This window comes from Pyrgilauda ruficollis, unplaced genomic scaffold, assembly GCF_017590135.1.
Source record: "Pyrgilauda ruficollis isolate IOZ18807 unplaced genomic scaffold, ASM1759013v1 scaffold54, whole genome shotgun sequence".
In the NCBI taxonomy this organism is placed as follows: Eukaryota; Metazoa; Chordata; class Aves; order Passeriformes; family Passeridae; genus Pyrgilauda; species Pyrgilauda ruficollis.
The window spans coordinates 4,390,697-4,412,581 of NW_024527044.1; the positions used below are offsets into that span (position 1 = coordinate 4,390,697).

The 21,885-nt window shown below is 43.3% G+C and overlaps 1 protein-coding gene across 2 annotated transcripts in view; it reads left to right on the forward strand.

The window, feature by feature from the left end:
* The first annotated feature begins 502 nt into the window (after nucleotides 1–502).
* Nucleotides 503–21,885, forward strand: part of PTCHD4 (patched domain containing 4) — an 80,653-nt gene continuing 59,270 nt past the window's right edge. The window contains exon 1 of one of the 2 annotated variants that reach the window (XM_041480961.1): nucleotides 503–1,091. In XM_041480961.1, coding sequence (XP_041336895.1) covers nucleotides 666–1,091 — 426 coding nt within the window. In that variant the 5' untranslated portion in view covers nucleotides 503–665. Of the gene's footprint in view, nucleotides 1,266–21,885 lie in introns of both variants that reach the window. The other variant, XM_041480960.1, reaches the window with a different exon arrangement.

Genomic DNA, 21,885 nt, shown 5'->3' on the forward strand with positions numbered 1-21,885 from the left:
GGGATGGAGAGAGGAGTGCTGCGCGGGGATGCTGCTGCTGCTGTGGGAAGCGGATCGCCAAGTCTCCGGGCCGAGCTCTCCCTCCTCCGGCAACCGGCGGGGTTGGGGAGGGGGAGCGAGGGAGGGGCACGGAGGGGTCGGGGGACGTTAAAATGCAGCATCATCCTCCGGCCCCGGCGAATTCCGCGTGTGTGTGTGTGTAAAGGGGCGGAGGGGGGAAAGCGGCAGCTCTGCCCGCAGCTCCCGGAGCAGCGGAGCCGGGCGCGGGGCTGCGCGGGGCGCGGAGCGGAGCGGGCACTGCGGAGCCGGCAGCGCTCCCGGCGCAACGCCCGAGCCTCGCCGGAGAAAGGGGGGCACCGGGCGGGAGGGGAGGGACGGGAAGGGGGGCGGCGATGCTGCCTGGCTTGGGGGAGGGAGGAGAGCGGGGGGGAGAAAAAGGAGAGAAAGAGGGAAAAAAAGGCAAGGAACCCCCCCTTTCCTCCCTCCCCTGCCCGGTCCCTTCCATCTCCGGCACACACACACACACCCGCACGCACACACACACCCCATTGATCAATATTTGGCTGTCTTGCTGCAACTTGCTGCAGTCTTTTAAAGGAGTAGTAGAGAGAGAGGGAGAGAGAAAGGGAAACTGGCAGGAAGGGGTAAGGAGCTACACATGTCACATGTGCTTTCTAAGACGGCCAGGAGCATCTGCAGGCTGGATCTGGTGGAGGATGCTGCGGCAGGTGATACACAGAGGGCTCCAGTCGTTTTTCTACAAGCTGGGCTTATTCGTGAGCAGGCATCCGGTGTTTTTCCTCACTGTGCCCGCAGTCCTGACCATCATCTTCGGCTTCAGCCTGCTCAACCGCTTCCAGCCTGACACTGACCTGGAGAGCCTGGTAGCCCCCAGCCACAGCCTGGCCAAGATCGAGAGGAGCTTAGCCAGCAGCCTTTTCTCCCTCGATCAATCCAAAAGCCAGCTGTATTCGGACTTGCACACCCCGGGGAGGTATGGCAGGGTGATTCTCCTCTCCAAACCCGGAGGCAATATTTTGCATCAGGCTGATGTGATCCTGCAGATCCACCGAGCCGTGCTGGAAATGAAGGTGAACTACAAAGGCTATAATTATACTTTTTCCCATCTGTGTGTGTTGAGAAATCAGGATAAGAAATGCGTGCTGGATGATATTATTTCAGTGCTAGAGGATCTGAGGCAGGCTGCCCTCTCCAATAAGACAACAGCCAGGGTGCAAGTGAGCTATCCCAACACTAAATTAAAGGTATGCTCTTACTGCATGCTTTTGCCAATTAAAGAGGCAGCACTTCATTTCTTGTCCTAAACAGCAAAGAGAAATATAATCATATCTATCTCTCTCTATCGAAATGTGTGTGATCTGGGCTTTCCTCGTGAAGCAGCTGAATCCGGTGCCTTGCTTTTGCTCTGGGCGAGGAGGGAGGGTGGGGAACAGGACGCTGCTGCCGGAGCAGGAGAAGAAGGGAGCGGAGAAGAGCCTGAGCACCGGGAGACCTTGCAATGCCTTCAAGGTTCAGTTCATGGGGGGAAAGGGACAGGAGGTCGGTGGGAGGTTGAGAGCTGGTTTGCACTATCACCTTTTCCAGCCTCTCTGCTGTGGTGGGATAATTTGTCTTTAATGTGGCCAGGAAAAGCTTTCTTCAAAGGCACAGTGAGGTCCTGTGTCTCCCTGCCCCTGCCGGGGCTGTAAGAGCAGCAGGAGCAGGCCAGAAGCAATTTCAGGTGTCCTGCCTTCTTTACCTGCATGAAAAGAAGGTGAAGGGAAGTGGGATTTTTTTTTTTTTTCCTCTCTCAGTGTAAAAATTATTAACTCTGTCACTGATGGATGGGCTGGAGTTTTGGGATGGATCCCATCAGCTAGAGGCTTCCAGCAAAGTTGAAACAAGGTAAAAGGTGAAAGAAGTTTCAGTCCTCCCGATTAAAAGAACAAACAATTTGGCACAAATTATCTCAGGACTATTTCCCTGGCACACAAGCACCCATCTGCTTTCCCTCCCATCTGGAGCAATTCTGCTCACCAGGACTAACCTGCTGTGAGTAAATAAGGTACAAAGTTTGCAGGTAGCTCATGAAAGAAGTTTTTTGTGGATTACAGTATGTCTGCATGCTCCTCTGGGCATTGCACCAGAGGCAGGATTTATTTAACATAGTGTAACAAACTCCCTAGGACGCTATTTACTCATGGCTCAGGTTATAGGGGAGAGGACATGCTCCTCCTTGTAAACCAGAGATCTCTGGGGTTACCTCTCCCCCTTTTTCAAAGAGTTCCTTGGGGGTAAGGGACATGCTCTTGCAAGTACCAACACTAAGATCCTGAAGTTATAATTTGTTTCTTACTGTACATTTACCAGAAAAAGATCCCCAAAAGTCAGTCCCTGTTCTGAAATCTGAAGCAGAGACACAGATTGATTTTATTTTATTGTCTTTTTCCTTCAATAAAAGTGCCAGGTGGAGCAGCTTGGATTTGGTCCCGTGGCTGTAGATGTTACAGTAATTGCTTTGTACAGAGTTGTGGCTGCCTGAGTGGAGTGTGTGGAAATGAAAAGGTGTCCTTGCTACTGCTGGAAAGTCCTGAGTGCAAAGAGAGCTCGGAAAAACAAGTTATTCTGGATTAAATATCCCTGAACAAATTTTATCTTCTAGTGTGCTGCAAAGACAATCCCGCTACTGCAGAATTAAAGTGAATCCTTTACATTTTGCTTATTTTTAGAATTAAAATTAAGGTAGTTCAGTGGAGAACATTGATAATCTAGACTAACAGTGTTATAAAGCAGTTTTATACAGAAATAGTCACCCTACTCTCTCAATCCAGGTTAATTTTCTTCTCTAGACAAACCCTAACTGATCTTATCAAAACTAGGATGCAGTCACTTGCAATGTGTTTTTTTCATTAGAAGATTGCCTACAGCTCCTCCTTTTTTTTTAAAGATAAAAGCAAAGGAAAAGATAATATGGTCTGGATTAGCTACATATTGGATTGCCAGATAATTCACACACAGAGAAAGGTTTTCCCAAAACATAGAAGTCTAACTCTGAGCACTGCCAAATACTATCCCAGCACCTTCAATCCCCCCAAGGAGTTGTTGTGTTTCATCTTCTGAGTGAGGGAATAAACACCCTTAAGTAACTCAAGTTTAAAGCTGGACAGAGCAGGGAGTTTCTGTCCTCTTGCCAGTGGGAGAAGGTAAAGCCACCAAAGCCTGTGACTGCACTTCAGAGAAAAGCCAGCAATTACAACCCATTTCTGTAGGTCCTGCTTTTACTGAGAAAAAGAAACACATTTTGCCACAATTTTCCTTCTTCTTGTATATTGAGGACTCTATTATGGATCTGTGGTCAGCCCTGAACCTGGGCTGGTCTTCAGCAATGGTGTGTCTGCAGAGACTCAGCTTCTCTGGTCTCTTTGGCTCCAGCTGCTGGGATTAAATTACTGTTTTGTATGAAATAATTCCCTAGTTTATCTCTGTCATCTTTGTTGTCCCATCTACCAAGGGTTAGGAAATTGTGGACAACATCTTGTGAACTCCTTCAAACCATGGGCAAGATCTTGGTTTAATCCTGGCTCTCAGGCTGTTTACTGTCCTCCCTCTCTTTGCACCTCTGAGCAAAGGCTGTGGAAACTCAGGCCTGTATTTCTTGTTTTGAGGTGTCTCGTGTTTAAACAGGAACATCTCATGCTGCACCCATTTGGGTAGATGAGTTTCTGGATGTTCAGCAAAGGGAAACCCCTGTGGCTGTGTCTGTGAGGTTTTGTATTTCTTCACACTTGAGTTGTGACATTAAGGAAAAGTTGTGGCTAAACCTCCTGGGACTGCAAACAAGAGAACCAAATCTGCCTGCTCTTATTCAGCGTGGGCCAGTGTTCATCACATTCACTGGTCCATGCCCTTAGGATCCTTCTCAGCTAAACTTTCCTGCACCATTAGGACCCACTAGGATCTTCTAGGTTGTCTCACTTTCCCAAAGGTCATATTGCTTGGTTAATACTGGTAGGTTTTGCTCTTTTAAATGATCTCAAATTAAAAAAAAAATTATTCTAAAAACAATATGGAGATTTACAAACCATGAAGATGCCCCATATGTGTTTAGTTTACAACACAGTTTAGTTTACTTAGCATGGATCAAGTGTCAAACTGTGCTGCTCTGGGACACAATGACAGTGTTGAGCTGTTCCACTCCTGCTCCATCTGGGAGCTGCAAAAACATCTTGTAGTTTTTTATTTCCCTCAAGCCTTTTGAGAAGTTTTCGCTTTGTCTCTCTTCTCATCTCCTGATGGAGGCCAAATCAGTTCAAACCTCTCAGGTGAGGCTCGCTGAAGGCTGACAGGGGGTGAGTTCTTGGCAGGTTTCCCACAGGACTTTGTGGGAACCACTCAAGCAGGTTTCAGCAAACTGCTCCAGTTTTGAAACAGCTGTTATCGGGCTGCAAAATCTGATGAAACTGCTTGGCTTTTCCTGAGGAAATCTGGATGTGAAGGATAATTGTTTAACCCTTACAGGCTGTAGTGTTGGAAGAATTTATAGCCCTAAATACTTCTACTTTCATTACACCAACATAAATCAGGAACTTGGTCTCTCCACTCACCAGAGAAGGAGCAGACACAGCATTCACATTCAGAGCACAGACTGCAGGGTGGTTTCAAGTGCCTGAGATGGGTTTAAAATCCAGTCTGGCTACTTAGGGGTGATTGTAGGCAAGTGCAGGTGAACCAGGCTGAAGGAAAATGCCAGCTCCCATTGCTTTGGGGACAGAGTAGCCTGCTCACTGCAGTCTGCAGCCCAGCCAGAGAGTGACTTGCCCAAGGTCATGCAGATAGACCACGGCAGAGCAGGAAAACAAAGCTGGATATATGAAGTCTTGATGAAGATTTTTGAGACAATTCCTAGAGAAACATTGCTCATGCTTTCCTCAGTTCAGGACATAAAAAAGATGTTCCTATGCTTGGGGTCTGGACTGTGCCCTAACTTGCACAGACTGGGCAAATCTACACCAAACAGTCACTGTCAGTCATCAAACTGTTAAATCTCAAGTTTTGGCAAATATTAGCTTTGTTTTTGTCAGTTGAGACTTCCAGAACAGTGTCTGGGCATGACTTGGGAGACAGCATGGGAAAGAGTCCGCTCCGGCTTGGTAAATCCACTCCATCCTGCTGATAACAGTGTGTGGTGTTCTTAGAAGTAACCACATTGTGCCCCTGCCTCCAGGGCTAAAATGTGGTCTGAGGCACAGTTCATTTGTTGGTATAAACAGAATTATTGATTACCTGAGGATTACTTTTTGTGTACCATGAAATATGAGGGAAGAGATTGCTTTTTGACCCTGATTCGCCTATAACCACAGAAAATTTGCTGTCCTACTCCAGAAAAAGCCCAAATAAAACCCAAATAAAAATAATGAAAGCTATTTCTAACATAGTTTTTATATGGAAGGAAAAAAAAAAGCATAAAAACATTTTTTCAGGTATTTCATCTTTATTGTTTCTTTGTTGCTTTTCATGTTTATTTGGTACTTTGTCTGAGAAAAGATAGTAGCTGAGAACTTGCCTGTCTGAGATCAAAATAAATATGACAACTGCTGGTTTAAATAAACCTTTGTCAGTAGATTGGTTCCTGTAATATTGCCTTCAATTAATTAAGTATCAGTCATTTATGAACACTAGGTGAAATAGGAGCCAATAAACCAGAAATCTCTATTACCACATTTGTGATAAACACATCAGCTGGATGTTGAGTCTGCTTTTGCTTAAGCTGAAGCATTACTTGCATTCACTTAACATCCTGAAACCTCTAATTGCAGTTTTGCTACTGGCCAGATTCTCAATTTTTCTCACATTAACAGCTGTACTTTTAAATGAGTCTCGCTCCATTTGCATTTGTGGAGTCTTTCTGGCTGCTCTAAGATTAATCCATCCTCAGATGTCCCTGAGGGGGACACCTCTATGGGACAGAGAAGATTTGAAACCAGATCCCACCTCCATCAGAGTAGGCATCTATGCACTGATAATATCCACAAACTGATTATCCCTTCATAAAACCACTTAAGAGTGTAAGATTGCCTTAACTCCAACGAGCAGATGCTTCTTCAGAAGCAGTGTGGCTCTGCACCCATTTGTGACACCACCTGTCCCAATCCAAGCATGTGCTTCAGGATTTTGTGAAGTGCTCTGTGGCTGGAAAAAGCTACCAAGTCAAAGCAAAATAATAAAACATGTGCAGGGAGAAGATCAGAAGAAGGAGGCTGGAGGTTGCAGATAGTTTTCATCTCGCAGATGAAGACAGGATGGGGCAGGCTGAGCTCAGAATAGCTGCTCAGTAGCATGAAAGCAAGTGGAAAAGTGTTTGAAGCCTAGAAGCATCTTCTGGCTCACAGATTGGGAAAGTAATCTGGGGGGAAAAAGACACTTTTACCCTTCCAACTGTGTTTCCATACTGTCCAGCAGCACTGGGGAGGGCTCCTGACCCTCCTCACCTGGATGGGCTGCTGGAACCGTGCCTTTGCTGGGAGATGTCTCTGCAGATATCAGCTTTTGAGGATGTGATCAGGGACCTGTCTGTTCAGTTTGGGCAAGAAAATAAGTGTTTCCTTGCATTTTTAGGAGAATTCTCCATTCCTCCCTTTGCTTAAGTACATTAGGAAAGGTCTCTGCCTTGCCTCTGATAGACCAAGGATTAAGATAACACTCTCCTCCTGTAAAGAAAGGCCAGACTATGAGCCCTGACTGCACTGGGAACATGAAACTGGGTTAACATGTACCAGGACAAGCTACTCCAATGTAAACAAACAGCAGAAAGGCAGCAGAGACCTAACAAAACAAGTGTTTGGGTGTTCTTTTTCAATTGCCATTCCTCTGTTCAGAACTTAGTTCCTTGTCAGTCTGTGAGGGACATTCCACCTTCAGCTGACCAGGGGTGTAGAGAGCAAGTTCCTTGGGTGTGGGGTTCATTCCTTCCCATCCAGCAGCTGAGAGCTCTGGCCATGTAGAAGACTGCAAAGAAAGTATTCTCCATTGACCTTTTGGATGACCTTGGTTGTCTGCTTCCTGCCTTTCCCTCCCAGATATTCCACTTTTAGTTTTGTCAGCACTTGCAGGGGGACATGGCCTTTTGTGCAGTGCCAGGCCTTGATGTGAATAATAATAAAGAAGCAATTGGAAGGTTGTTTAGGAGGAGAGAAGAGCAAGATGCAATTACAAACCCCTTCTGCTAGTGATAATGGCTCATCCCTGGGGATATGGGATGGATGTCATCTGCTTGCCAAAGGGAGAAAGCCCAGCAGAACTTTGCCATTTTCCTAAAAAAGACAGTTCTCTGTGGACATAAAAACCCATTTATTTCCTTTACTAAATATTTGGTTAAGGCTTGCCAATGTTTCTGCACTGACTTGGTTTCTTCTAACAGTCATCCCTATGTTTTTCCAAAAGGTCTTTGTAGCCCCCTACTGCACTGGCTGTGTGAGCTCTTGGAGGGATCTGAACTTCTGTCTTCAGATTTACAGCAGATGGGTATTCTTCGTATCTGTAACAAGAACTAAACAAATTCACCCAGCAAGCCAGGAGAATAAAATTTATTAACATTTGTAAAGGCATAACATATTCTCAGAGAAAGAGAGAGGAGAGGAGAGGAGAGGAGAGGAGAGGAGAGGAGAGGAGAGGAGATCCTTATATGCAGTAGAAGTGACAGGAACCTTGTAAGAACAAAATTAGATTGATAAATACAGCCAAGAAGAAGTTCTTAGATTATTTGTCATCCTTTTTATATATGTGGGTATGCATTTACAGGTATATCTTAGCTGGTAAATAATGATGTAGGTAAGGCTGGGGTAGGCATTTGGAAAACAGTAATCTCAGAGCAAAACCCATATTAAACCTCTTCAGACATTGAGATAAAAGACCTCTATGCATTGGTTGTTACAAAAGAACCCGCTGACTGGTTTTCCAAGAGAAGTGAATTGAGTTGGGGAAATCGTGATCTCGCATTTGTATTGAAAGCTTTTAATTTATGCAGGCCCCACATCTACTGCCCCTTCATACTGCAAACAGTGAGACGTGGCTGGAACTTGAGCTGTAAAACAGCTTTAAATACAAATGAAAGTCTTCAACAATGTAGGAAAGCAGATACTCTGAGTGATGGAGAGGAGAAGACAACGAGAGGCCGAAGGAGCAAGCTATGAAGTCTCCTATACCTCTTTTTCTCACTGTATTTGTCCTGTTCTCTGTTTTCCTACCTGCCAAAGGGTGAGGTGCTTGTGTGGGGAATAGGCAGAAAAAGAAGTTATTGGAAGTGAGGCTGTGAAGCATCCTACAAAGGGAGAGAGCAGTGACCAAGCTCCTAAGCATTGCAGAGATGATCACATGCAGTGGCACGGGTCACTGCCCTAGCCCTGGACCCATTGGCCTCACTTTTACACTGGTCAGGCCACTCGAGAGCAGGAGCTTAAGGTGAAGTGCTGGAGATCTCTGATGACACTCACAAAGGTGAACTGGTGGCAATGGGAAGATTTCCATCTAAAAAGGTTCACTGTGGGATCAGCTCAAGGGCAAATGGTGACCGCTTTTTTGGTGGCAGCTCTGGTATGAAATTTTGCTGAAGTTCTTTTTCTTCTCCTTAGCACCGCTCATACATTGGTAGGCAATTCCAACTCAACAATATTCCTGCATGCCCAGCAGCAGCTCTGCAAGACACCAGACAGCCTTCACAGCTGTGAGCTGGCCAGATCATCTTTTCTCCCTGGTTTTATGTTTTGCGACCAAACACACCCTCCTCCAGTCCACTCTTGCCAGCAAACTGGCATCACAGACAGGGTGAGCATGAGCTGTGAGACTGGCATGTCACTACCTGGCTAATTTGCAGAAAGTTTCGGTCTGATAATGATCTCTAGCTAAAAAATTAGTTGGCACTACATGTGTGTAACATTTCCTGAGTATGCATGATGGCAAATATTTCGGTGTCTTGCAGACCAATTCTTCTTTAAAAATTACACAAGCCCTAAAGCCTGCTTGCCTGTGCTGAGGGCATCTGAGAAGGTAAAGGGAAGTCCTGCCTTCCTGCCCCCACACCTTTGAAGGCAACAGACACCACTGAGACTCCTAGTGCAATGCAGTGTAAGCAAAGAGGATTAAAGATCCATCTCCGGCCTGCCACAGTTATTTCCTTGTGCTAATTGTGGGACACTTTGGAGGCCCCATTAAATACTTCCACAGGGAAGCCCAAACACCTGACATGTATCTCTCACAACACGTAAGGATAAACACCACCTACATGGCCGGTTCTGCGGCACCAAAACCTCGTGCCCAAGTTTGGCCCTGAAACAAGAAAGAAAAGCTTCTGTTACACTTTGTGTAATTGCTTCCCACAGCATTACACGGGCGTTGTCATCCTGATGGGCCGGTGTTATTCTTGCCACATGCATGGTGCATTTTTGCACACGTGCCAACATCTTCCTAAAGGGTGTTATGATTCAGCAGTGGCCACGGAGGGTTTTGGTGCTTCTGTTCTAAATGCTGAATTACCTGGACTAAATTATGCATTACCTGGATGGCCCAAAAATCTTCAGCTGCATCATTTTCTATCTGAAGTTACAGTACTCTTGAAACCAAAAGCGTTTTTGAAACAATGTCCACCCTGCCCCTAATTTCATTTAGAAGCATGGAAGGATAAGGGCAGGTTCCTACAGTTTCATTTTGACATGCCTCTAACAAAATGTTCCCAGTTTTTTGTATTAAAAGAGGTCATTCTAGGTAGTCTTCCAAAATTATTCCAAAAATATTTTTCTCTCACGTTATGCTTTAGATTAGAAAATAAAGGAGGAAAAAAACCAAAGTCACTTTAAGAGGAAATTTTTCCTATATTCAAACTCTAGGGAAGGAAAATCACAGCAAAATAAATTCAGCCGGCTGGCTGAGGACACAGCCCAGTGCCCCTGCACATGAATTTACCCACCAGGAGGGTGCTCTGGCTCTCATTAATGCAGTTTTACACTGAAGACAAGGCACTGTATCTATGAGACAAGTGATCCTGGCTTCCAGTTTTCCAAGCCCGTCTAGTTTGTAAAAAATTGTGCGGTTCATTAAGAAGAAAGATGTTGTTAGCAGTATTTCATTATGCAATTCCATCTCTTTGACAGAATCTGTGACTTAAATATAAATCACCGTTTTCTTAACCATTTTCCAGGATGATTTCTTAGTGCAGATTTTAATACTTTAAATAAATACATTAACAAAGTCGGTGCTGAGTAGATGCAACATGGAAATATTAATGCGCGTTTTTTCCCTTAAAAGTCACAGTTTGGTTTGTTCATGTTCTTGACTCTTTGAGTGAGGTTTTATTCATAGATAAGCACAAAACATCCCCCAAAAGAGATTTTACCAGATAGACTTTTGCATCCAGATGACAAACCCACTTCTCTTCAGGAATGCCTGGAATACGTGGTAATAAATATTCTTACAGTAGCGTTTCTTTGTTAACTAACCTTAATTTTCCTGTCCATAACAGATTTTCCAGCTGTAGAAAACACTGGTCACCCAGTTGGTGCACAACAGATTTGTCATTGTAAATGGCATAGAAATTTGGGACAACCACAGAGAAATGCGAACATTTCTGAAGATTTACAAATGACTCTCCACTCTTTTCTATCCCCAGGCTTCAAGATTAGCACGAGCATTAGGCTTTAGGTAGATACCCTAAAATAAATTTCACAAGCTTGACAAGCTTAAGAGCTCCCCTGGTCTCATAAAGCATTTCATTCTTGGTTTTGGGAATTCAATTTTAAAGAAAAGGGTGGCTTTTTTTTTTAATACTCCTAAAAGAATAAAGCCTGTATCCATACAACTTTTACAATCTTCTTGCCTTAATGATTGGATTTTGGAAGTGGGAGAAGGAGGACATCCTTGAAGGGAAATTTGTCTCATATAAATGTCAAATGCTGTAATTGCATATGATCCATGTTTTTTTCATCACAACATTCACCTCAAAAGGCAACTTAAAACAGATCATTTGTCACTACTTAACAGATCTGAACAAAGCTCCTTTAGGAGCTATTTTGATACTTCCATTGTATGGAAAACCCGGTTGCATTTTAAAACAGTAAAAATAACAAAGAAAAATAAGGCAGAATGGGTTATGTTTTCATTTCCTTTAGAGCAGCTAAAGAAAAGATAACCAGGATAGGGAATAGTCCAGGATGAAGCTCAAAAAACTCAGGTTCGTGCCTAAACTATTTGAACTGGCTTTTCCCATAGCCTCTTCAATGAGGATATAGCAAACACAAAGGAGAAAATGCCAGATGTTTGGTAAAGGAGCAGTTTGGGATGTGGAATGGTGGTTTTGGTGCAGGGCATTCAGGAATTCATATTCTGCTGTGACTTCTCCTTTACAATGATTTTTCCCATCATAAAGGAGGGCTGTGGTGCTGCTGGAGAAATTCAAAGAGCTGTTGGAGTTTTATGAGACTCTTCCATGTAACATCAAGAGGTCAAATACATAAAAGGTTTATAAGGTCAGTCTAAACCATTCCCTGGCCTGTGCAGGATTATGAGGAAACCCTAATAGAGAAATTAATTCAGATTGGCTTGGATGGGAAATCAGTCATGTGGGTTGGAAACTGGCTGAAAGATTGTAAACGAGGAATCATGATAAATGATAATGTAATAAGTTTATGGAAGGTATCTTACAGGGTATCTGGAGAATTTGTGTTAGGTCTGGTCTCATCTAACATCTCTATTAATTATCAGGAAATGGAATTGAATTGCACAGGAATGAAGTTCACAGATAATATAAGGCAAGGAGGACATGTCAGCAGCAGCTGAATCACAGAATTTACACAGACAGATCCAGAGCAGTTAGAAAGCTGAGAAGAAAATAATACCATTTGCTGAAGAGCTTTGTCTGCATTCTGGTGCCTAAAGGGCAACATAGGGTCTTCCTTTGGAACTGATTCATGTTAGCTGAGTTCTGCCAATCTCAAAGTGAAGGTGCAGCACTTAAATGACATGACCAAGGTCAAACACAAAGTTGATGTTGAAGTTGGAGTTTTGCAGCCCCCAGAGAAAAGGCACTTGCTTTTACCTCTGACTCTGACACTGCTTTGCAAGTACAGACATTTCAGTACTCGATGTTCTCCTTCCTCCTTCACCTTCTTGCAGATCAAGCCCAGCAGGACACACACAGCTCCCTGTGTAGAGCTTGAACAGTGCTTTGGAGGTTGCAGAGGATGTGTGAAATCATCAGGGAAGCCTTGATGGAATTTTGCTTCTCTTTGTTCCTTTTGTTTTGTTCCTTTCTAGAATGAAACAAGTCCCCTTCTGGAGTTTTGTGCTGACTGTGGATTTTTGATGGGTGATTTGATTTGGATTTGGATGATTTGTAAAAGTCCTTTTGCCATGTTCTGCATTGCTTGATTGTTCCCCAGCACTTCAAATTTGAAAATCCTCATACCCCTAATGTCATAAATTGGCTTCATTTTGTCCCTGTTGAATTTTGTAATTTCTTAATTGTATTCTGGTTGTGCCAGTGGAAAATTATGGTAACAGACAGTCCCAAAACTTAGTTGAACAGGATAGTTATGAAGTATTCAGCTGGATCATATCCTATTTCTTGTCCAACTTGAGCGTGATTGCAGAACGATTGTCTAGGAAATGGCTGCTGATGTTTGTGAAAAGAATTGTGGGGTCAGGCCATTTCTTCTCCTCTTTTTGTCCACAATGTCAGGGCCTTTGCTGCAGAGGATGGGACCTGGTCTGGTCTTCAGGGTCAGGCTGGGACCCTTCCAATGAGGGTCTGTGGTGGAGCAATTTATGAATGCTCATGCAGAGAGTCACAATAGAAACACATCTGTTTCCTCTAATATGAGCCCTTTCCTATCCAGCATCTCATCTAAACTGAGCCCAGTGTTCAATCAGAGGATAGAAGGGTGAACTTCCAGGAGTAATTAATTTCAGTTTTTCTAAACATCTACATCAGGACAGGAGAAACTCACCATTCGAAGACATTATGGACCAGAGAAATAATATTCATATTATGTATTAATCTTTCAGATGGTTAAAATTAGGTGAGGTGAATGCCACTATACTTTTATTTCAAATCACCCAAAAAAAAAAAAAAGTTCCGTGATTTCTGTAAGCATGAGGATATGCTAAATCTAGAGATCTTTACAGAAAAGGCTCATGTCAGATGAAGATTTTCCAAAAATCCAAGGGAATAATCTGTATTTGCACTAACATGAGAAAAAAACCTACCAGAATAATTTCACAAGGAAAATCAAGGCTCCTTCTCAAGTCCATTGCAACTTTTTCTCACTCCAAATCTCTGACAGGGCTTTGAAAAACTCTTTTTGGAAATTATTATTAGACAGTTGCAAAAGAACTAAAATACATTAATCTGAATAAGGAATTAGCTCCCACTGAAGGAACTGGAATTAAATGCCATCCTCATCCAAAATAGATTGCCAGATATTGGCAGTTTATTGCAGCAGGGAGACAGAGATTTTGCAGAGTACTCAGAAGACAAATGCTGAAATTCCATCATCTGGAAGTGCTTTACCATCTGATTACTCTTTGGCTTACCCTACCAGAATTTTTCCCTAAATATTTGCTTGAAATCCAAAGGTAGTTAGATACCACAAGGTCCCACCATCTGCAACATTTTTGTTTTAAAATTAAAAGTCCAATCCTTCCTGTTCTGCCAGAACCAAAACCTTTCCAAATAGACTATACTAATGTAAGATTGAAAAATCACTTTGCACAGCAGGTGATTTTGAAAAACCTTTTTTGTTTTTTAATAGATATGGCATTACAGTAATTGTAAAATGTATACTTTTTGAGAAAAGCTTTGGTGTATTCTAAGGAAGCATCTGAAATAAGTTGAAAAGGTGTTTGTTAATACTAATATTATTTACAGAGAATTTCTGCATTTCTCCAGAAGTGCTTATACACAGTAATTAAATATTAATCTCACTTTGTATCTTGAGCTCATTCTTAACAGCAGCACTACATTGATGTATACGTCTAGGAACACACATAACCTAACTTCAAGCATTTTATGAAAGTACATAAACTAAGCTTTGGGGCATTGTAGGCTTTAGGAGGACTAAAATCCCTAACAATGAGATTCAGTCCATTTAAGATAAAAATTGCCCTCCAGAGATGCCCTGTTTTCCTGTAGCAGCCAGTGAAGTAGTCCTGACATTTTCACAGTAGTCCTGACATTCCCAACCTGGTGCCTTGGTCAGGCAGCCTGGCTCAGGACCTCAGAGCCTCAGTTGTGGCTTCTCATGCTTTGTTCTGGCAGAAGAGGCACATCCAAATCAGAAACTCTCCTTGAAGATAACAGGGATTGTGTATCCAGAGTAAGGACAAATACTCAGCTGTAAAATACAGCCACCTTCAGGAGTGGCACAGCTGATATCACCACCAGACTGGGGGGTCTGAGCAGAGAAAATTAAAGAAACCTTCTGCCAGATGGCAGCAAGGAGGGCACGAGGGGATTAAATCTTTGTTTTTCCATTTTTTGGGGTTTTGTCTCTTTTTCTCCTCCTGTTCAGTTTGCATAAACCTGGATTATTTTTCCAATCCATTGCACCACACACCACATGAGCAGCTGCTCCCAAGCTTGGCAGGGAGGAGATGCAAGCTTAGGACAGAGAGGAAAGGGCCATCTCCTTTGGCAGCAACACCAGTTCACACTGAGAAATACAGCTACTAAAGAAAGTCCAACACCAGACTGGGAAGATTTGTGGAACACGGGCAGATTCTCCAGCTGTGTGTTTGCACACCTTGCACAGCAGGGTCCTGGGCCAGAACCTCACTGGTGACCAATGATTATGGTCTGAACCAAGACCTCGGCATCTGCTGGACTTTCTTTTTGTCATCCCAGTCCTCCACAGCACAGAGGCTGCATTGAGATAATTTTCCAGGCATGCAGACCTTGTTCAGTGGCACCCCCTGCAATCTCTAGGTGAAGGGTTTGGGGTGATGTAAAATTTCCTGATTGTCTCATGCTGTTGTGTATTACGGGCATATCACTGCAATGTGCCCTGTGCTGAGATGGTGCAGGTAACACTCTCCCACAGAGTATGACCAAGAAAACACAGAAATCCAACCCTCCTAGTGTCAGTGAACTTCCAGTGGAAGAGCTCTGCAGTCATCAGAGGCAATGGGAAGCCCAAAGTGGAGAATCAAGAATTATTTAGGTTGGAAAGAAAAAGTCCGACAATTAACCCAACACTGCCATGTCCACCACTAAACCATGTCCTCAGATACCACACCTACATGTTTTTGAACAATTCCACATTGATGCCATGGCATGATGTGGCATTCCATGCCATGATGCCATGGGCTTTACTTTTTTAACTAGGATAAGAATTAAAGAAGACCTGCTAGAGGATTGCACGACACCACCTTCATCTCTATGGGCTACTAAGAACACAGGATTTTACCATGAAGGTACACATTACAAGGTGATCTTGAGGCAGAATTTACAAATATAAAAGCTACCTGCTGATATTCAAATGTGGGTGTCAAAAATCTCTATGAATGTACTGAATTCAAAAGTACCCTGGGTGGGAGTTAGCAGAAACCCAGCTTTAGTTAGATTTTAATGCATAAACACAGGCCTACTTAAATGCCTCATTCCTACTCCCCCTTCCCAGATCCTTGTCCAGCACCATGAAAAAAAGAAAAAATAATAAAAAGGAAAGCATCTGAAAGTAGACATTTTTTTGGCTCTCTCCAGCTAACAAATGGCCAAACTCATTAAAACCCAGTGTGTGCTGGAGAGAAGGGAGGGATGCTTCACGGTAGAGAAATTGCTGCACAATGCCAAATTTGAGAATAATAAAAAAGAGGGGAAACTGATTAATTATCTCTTAGAAAAGAGGAATTTTCAGTTAGAAGTGTTAAGTGTCCTCAGCTGTATCTGCTTTGTGCAGTGCCTTGTTATATCTTACTGAGCATTGTGAGAGTAGAAGTCCCTGCTAGGACTTGGATAAGAGCACAGCAGCATCTTGTATTCAAAGGCTGGTTTTAGCTAATCCAGTTACCTGTAAATTAACCTCAAAACCATTCTAGCCTCAAAATCTTGCCACATCATACTTGGCTCTGTCTGATTCTCAGTTACTTCTTTTCTTCCTGCCTTTCATAGAATATTTTTGCAGTGTTTCAGTACTTTGGCTGCTGGTCCCTGGAGAAAAGAGGATGAGCAGAGACAGATAAAATTAAAGAGATGTTTGCCAACATAAAACATAATTTAAAAAGAAAAAAGCACCCTTTTCTATGTCATTATTGAAACTTCAGATTGTAAAAGCTTAAATGATTCCTGTGGATCTGCTTTACTGCTCACTTTTTATTCTCTGCTGTTTGTTTTTTAACATTTCCTTTAAATGAAGTAATAAAACCAGGCAAATCCAATCCCTTTCACTTTCTGGCAGGTTTCCTTCCTATTTCGTCTGTTTATTGGACTTCAAGTGATGTAAGGAAAGCAATTAGAAGAGGCACACAGTGGGATGCTCACAATGCAAGAGGGCCCACAAATATGTCAGTGAAAATTTGTATCCTCTCTTTAGAATCTCCTGTTAGGGACAGTCACTGGATCCCATTCTCATCCCCCCAGATCTCTTTAGCTTGGGCTTATGGAGTATAGGATGAAGTTTTTCATGCTGTTTTATGTCTTTTTCTTTTGCTGATATGGAAAGAAGGCAAGAAAGAAGGCATTCTGGTGTATTCTGCTGTCTTTTTTAATTTAGTAATTAGGATCTTGTTTAATCTATATCTCCATGGACCTCAAGAAATCGTAAGATTAAATATTCCCAAGAGATAGAAAGAATTTTGGTCAAATGTTGTCCTGTTTACTCCATTTGGAGAAATGCGAGACCCTCTTGAGATAACAAAACTGTTGAATTTCACTGGAGTACAAAGACAGCTTTAATTCATTCATTCCCTTACTTTTTGTTGCTGATATCATTCAAATCATTGCACATTTATGAGAAGAATTTATCTATTAAAAAAATCGAACAGTTCTATTCTTCCTCCTCCTTCCAAGCAGCTCATTTCATTCCTTTTTTTTTTTTCTTTTGTTGAAAAGCTGGAAAATCAACAATACTCTGAGACTCCCAAAGGCATCTTCCATCTATGTCATGGAAGACACTGTCTTGATGCACCATAGTTTAGAAATGGACAGAGAGTGAAAATTGGGCTAGATGGAACACTGGCTTGTAGTGAAAAAACACTTATTTTTTTAACACTCATTGCAATTTTCTTCCTTTCCTTTGAACATTTTTAATATTGCGCTTAAGCTGTGGAGGAAATTAGAGTTAGTATAGAGCATTCATTGATTAAAAGTACTCACGATATAGATTCATAGAGACTGCCAAACATGACAGACAGTAAATGCATTCTTCAAACACATTCCTGCATATGTCAGTGAGAGTGTTTAACTGTATATATCCAAATATTGGTGTTTTATGCAATTCCCTCGAGGCACTGCTGTCAATGACTCATTCCTGTGTTTCTCCTTGGTACAAAAAAATCCTTTTGGGATGAAGAGCAGCTGTGGGCAAGACCTCAGAGACAAGCACCTTTTTCTTTTTTTAATTGGGCAGTTTTAATGGCTTAGCAACTGGCAAAGGCTTAAATGTTTTCTCAGTTTTCATAGGTGGAGAGTCACAGCTCTACCAGGCAATGCAGGAGCTTGGATTTCCCCTCACCTGGCATCTCCTTGCAAAAGTTCTGATCTGCACTGGTTACTTTTACCATCAACTTTGATTCTGGAGGATTTAGGGGCCAGATGCAGCCATACCTTTGCTCTGTGATTCCTCCACTGGCAGGGACAGGCTGTGAAAAGCAGAGGCTGGTCCCAAGGTTCTGCCTTGAGGGCTTGTGATCCTGGGCAGGGCAGAGCACAAACTCCAAGGTCAGTGAATGGTGAGGGGGGAGCAGGAGCTCTGTGCTTGCTGGAAACAAGAGGACAGTCATGTTTTAATATCTGACCTGAGTACCTTCTAATACCTTACCCAGGGTAACCTATGACTTCAGAGGTCCTGCTGACACAGATCTCCTGTGAAAGGTGAACTTGTGTCACCTACAAGCCTTTCTGAGTCACCCACCTTCCTCCTGAGCAAGCCATCCCAGCGTCCCCAGGCTGCTGGGCATCCAAAGAGAGCTGTGACCTTCACCTCTGCACCCATCTCATGGGACTGGGATGCTGACACCAGCTCACCTGCCTGACCAGTCTGTGCCAAAGCTGTCTCACTGCTGTGCCTGTGTCCTGCTCCTGATGGAGGGCAGAGAAGAAAAGCTGCAGCCCAAAATTATTCCCCAGCGCTTGCAGTTCTCCTTGTGCTGTCTGTGACCCCCCCATCTCCCAGCACCCTCCCCACCTAGGGAGATGAATGATCACAGCCCACGTGGGTATTGCTCATCAGCTTCAAGGACACCACAGTGTCCTTGGGTGCACGGGTGCTGTTCAGGACAGCTGGGGACAAAGCTCTGCTGGGCAGTTAATCTATTCCTCTTTTCCAAAAGGATCTGGGATGGGATCTGAGATGGACTGAATGGAAATCTGACCTTGTGGGTGAAGGGATCAGTTGAGCAACGAAGAGCTTGAAGATAGGACAAAGAATGAAGGGGGGTTGCAAAGGATGTAAAGATGAAATACAGCTAGGAGGGAAGTGGAGTGAAGCTGGTGTAGGAGGGAGAGAACTTATCTCGTATTTTCTTCCCAGAGGGATGTGCAAGGGAAGAACAAGGTGAAGTTAGAGCCTTTTTTCTTTCCCTTCTGTCCTTCCCTTGCCTTGAGAGATGCTGATTGAGGGTGATGTGACACAGGGACAGCTTGTCCAAAGAGATGGTGGATGCTTCATTCCTGGAAACATTCGTGCCCAGCTTGGACGTGGCTGAGCAACCTGACCTAGATGAAGATGTTCCTGCTCATTGCAGGGGGTTCGTCCAGGTGACCTTCAAAGGTCCCTTCAAACCCTGATCACACTGTGATTCTCAGAAAACCTGACAGAGTGACACTGAAGGAACAAGGTGAGGAGCACCACTCAGAAACAGCCTGAAGCTCTTCCAAAGAGAAAAGATCTCTAATGGCAGTCACACTTTGCTATTGCACACTTATGAATTCTTCCATAATTTGATTTACTTCTAGGGATATTTCTCTTATTCTCTGTTATTAATACTACAATATATGCCTCTTTAAACACTTTTCATCTGTTCTTGCTTCTTTTATGCTCCCTTTTGGGTGTTCTCACGTAAAAATCACCCTAGAAGTGCATGATTTCCCTGGGAAGGGGCTGAAGGGCTGTGGGTTTGTTAACCAGCAGGACACGTCTTTGAAGGGGCTGGCATGAACCATGTCTGCCATTGTCATTACAAGGCAGGTCAGGCAGTTTTTAGCATGATAAAATCTGGGGCCAAGTCTCCAGTAATCTCATGCCTCTGCTTTAAGGAGAGAGAGACAGGAAACTGCAGAGAACAAATCTGCTTCTGACCTGTACCTCAGGACGGAGCAGTTCATCCTTTAGATGTGCCTGACTCTTTACAATGACTATAAACCAAATTTTCTTGGCCAGCTGGTGAGCTGAGCCTCATCATTGCTGGGTAGCCAGAAATAAATGAATTCTTCTTTATTGCAGCAGAGAGTTAGACAATTATTTCCTGGATAATGCCTCATGGCCACTTTCATGCAATTCATTTTTGCTGTGTGAACAGACCCCTTGGCCATGGCTCTGTCCCTGTTCCCAGCCAGACAAGGTGCAGCTCCACCTCAAATGTGCTGCCCTCAGTGTTCACCTGCTCTGGATGCTCCCTCCATCCTTCATCCATACAGAACAGCTGCACAGCAAACAGTGCAGGAGCACCTACACAGCTGCAAGGGCAGGAAAACTGCTACATGAAAACGTGGGAAAATGCTGACATGAATCAGCATTACGTGCTTTGCTCTGGAAAGGAATGCTGCAAGAATTTTTGGTAATGGGTGGCTGTGTAACAGGGATCGACGGGTACAAGATCTCCATGCATAACTGTATTACTGTGCTAGGGACAGGGACAGAAAAATCTGTTTGATTGAGGAGAAAAAACCTTCCTCCAAAGTTTTACAGTGAGGCTGAAAGGAACATGAGCAGCCCAATATGTTAAACCCTAAATGAAAGGGGATTTAAATTTTTTATTACTTTTTTTTTTACTTTGAAAACTGGCAGCTGGTTGAAAAGCAACTTGCTTCTGTGGTTTTTAGCATAATACTTTCTGTGACCTACAGTAGAGTAGGAATGTCCTTATCAGAGGGAGAAACAACTGCATTGATTTCATTAGGATGTTTATCACACAATGTATTTCAGCAGACATTCCTGGTTGCCCTCTGTCGAACAGTTTAAGCTTTTAAGATAAAATAGCATGCAAGCAGGATGGCATGCTTTATCCTAGCATTTTTATAATGTAGCTTGATAATGATCTATCTCTCCAGCTGATGAGAGGAAGCAGTTAAAGAAAAATAAAAATAGAGATATGTTTGCTGGCTAAGGTCCTGCAAGTGTACATGAATGAGAGTGATCAAGCAGTAGGGAACAAGGGCTCCTTTCCTCATTGACAGAGATCTGAAAAGAGTTTTAAAACCCTCACCTACCCAATGTCTGCTAAGCAAGGTGCTAAGGAGGTAGAAGCCATGCCCTCTCAAAAATAGCTCAAACCCTCCCTTTTTCCTGTGAGAGGAAAGCCAGAGGAGGATGATGCCATTTGGAGCAGAGATGAATGATAGAATAATTTGTTTTCAAAAAGACCTCTAAGATCACCAAGTCCAACCACTGAGTTGCCACTGCTAGGCCCACCACTAAACCCTATCCCTCAGGGTTTGGAGTGCCAATCCCCACAGCTGGCCCTCCCTGCCATTCTCTGCACTGACTACAACCCCTTTCTTCCTAACTTAGAGTAATTTTGGACAAAGAAAACCCCCCAGCAGAGGGCAAGGCCCTGCCCAGGGCTGGTGCTGCAGTGACCACACGGAACCCCCAGGTGGGAGCTGGGCCTGCAGCAGCTGCACTGAAATTATCAAGGAAAGAAAAAAATGGCCACAGGTAATTTTAGTAGTGGGAGAGTATTTCTAGTGTCCCTCTGGGCTGCGTGCTGAGAGGATCTGTGCCTACTACTATTATCACTAACAGAAGATATTTAGCTCAGTAGGAGCAGCTGGTTTCCTTTAACCTGAGAGGCCCTCAGCTCTGGAGCAAGTCGAACTTCCCATGCCACTTGTTAGCAAATTAAGGGTCCAAGCATCCTTTACAGATAAGTTTCCAGCCTAAAACATAGTAGGGGTTTATTCTGTACCCATTCATTCACAATTAGTGAATCTTGCTGCTGAACAAACAAGGAGTTTGGATTTTCAACCACAAGCAAGGTCAGGTCTGCATCGACACAGGTGGCAAAGTGCATCATGCTGGGGGAAAAGGAAGGTGAAGCTGTTCATGTCTCTCATCTTAGCTCTCATTCTCCTGCCTTTCAGAGCCTAAATATATCAAATGGCTTTGAGGCAACTAGAAAAAGAGAAGGGAGAACACAAAAAACAATTTAATAATGTCCATTGAAGCAAAGAATTTTGCTTGCCCCCTGTTTTAGATGAAATATCACATGCCCCAGCAGGTGATCTATATTTCATTGCATCTTTAAAGATGCTCAGGTCTGGAGAGAATTATCTGCCATCAGAATCTGGAAGAATAGACACTGTTAAGACTTCATCAGATATTTTTTAAAAATTAAAAAAGAAAAGAAAGAGAAAGACAGGTAGACACAGCCTGAGAATTTGAAACAAGATTCCAACCATGCAAATGACCTTGCTAAAGCCAATTAGCATCTTCTGTTGTAGATCCTCTGGAGATACATGGGTAT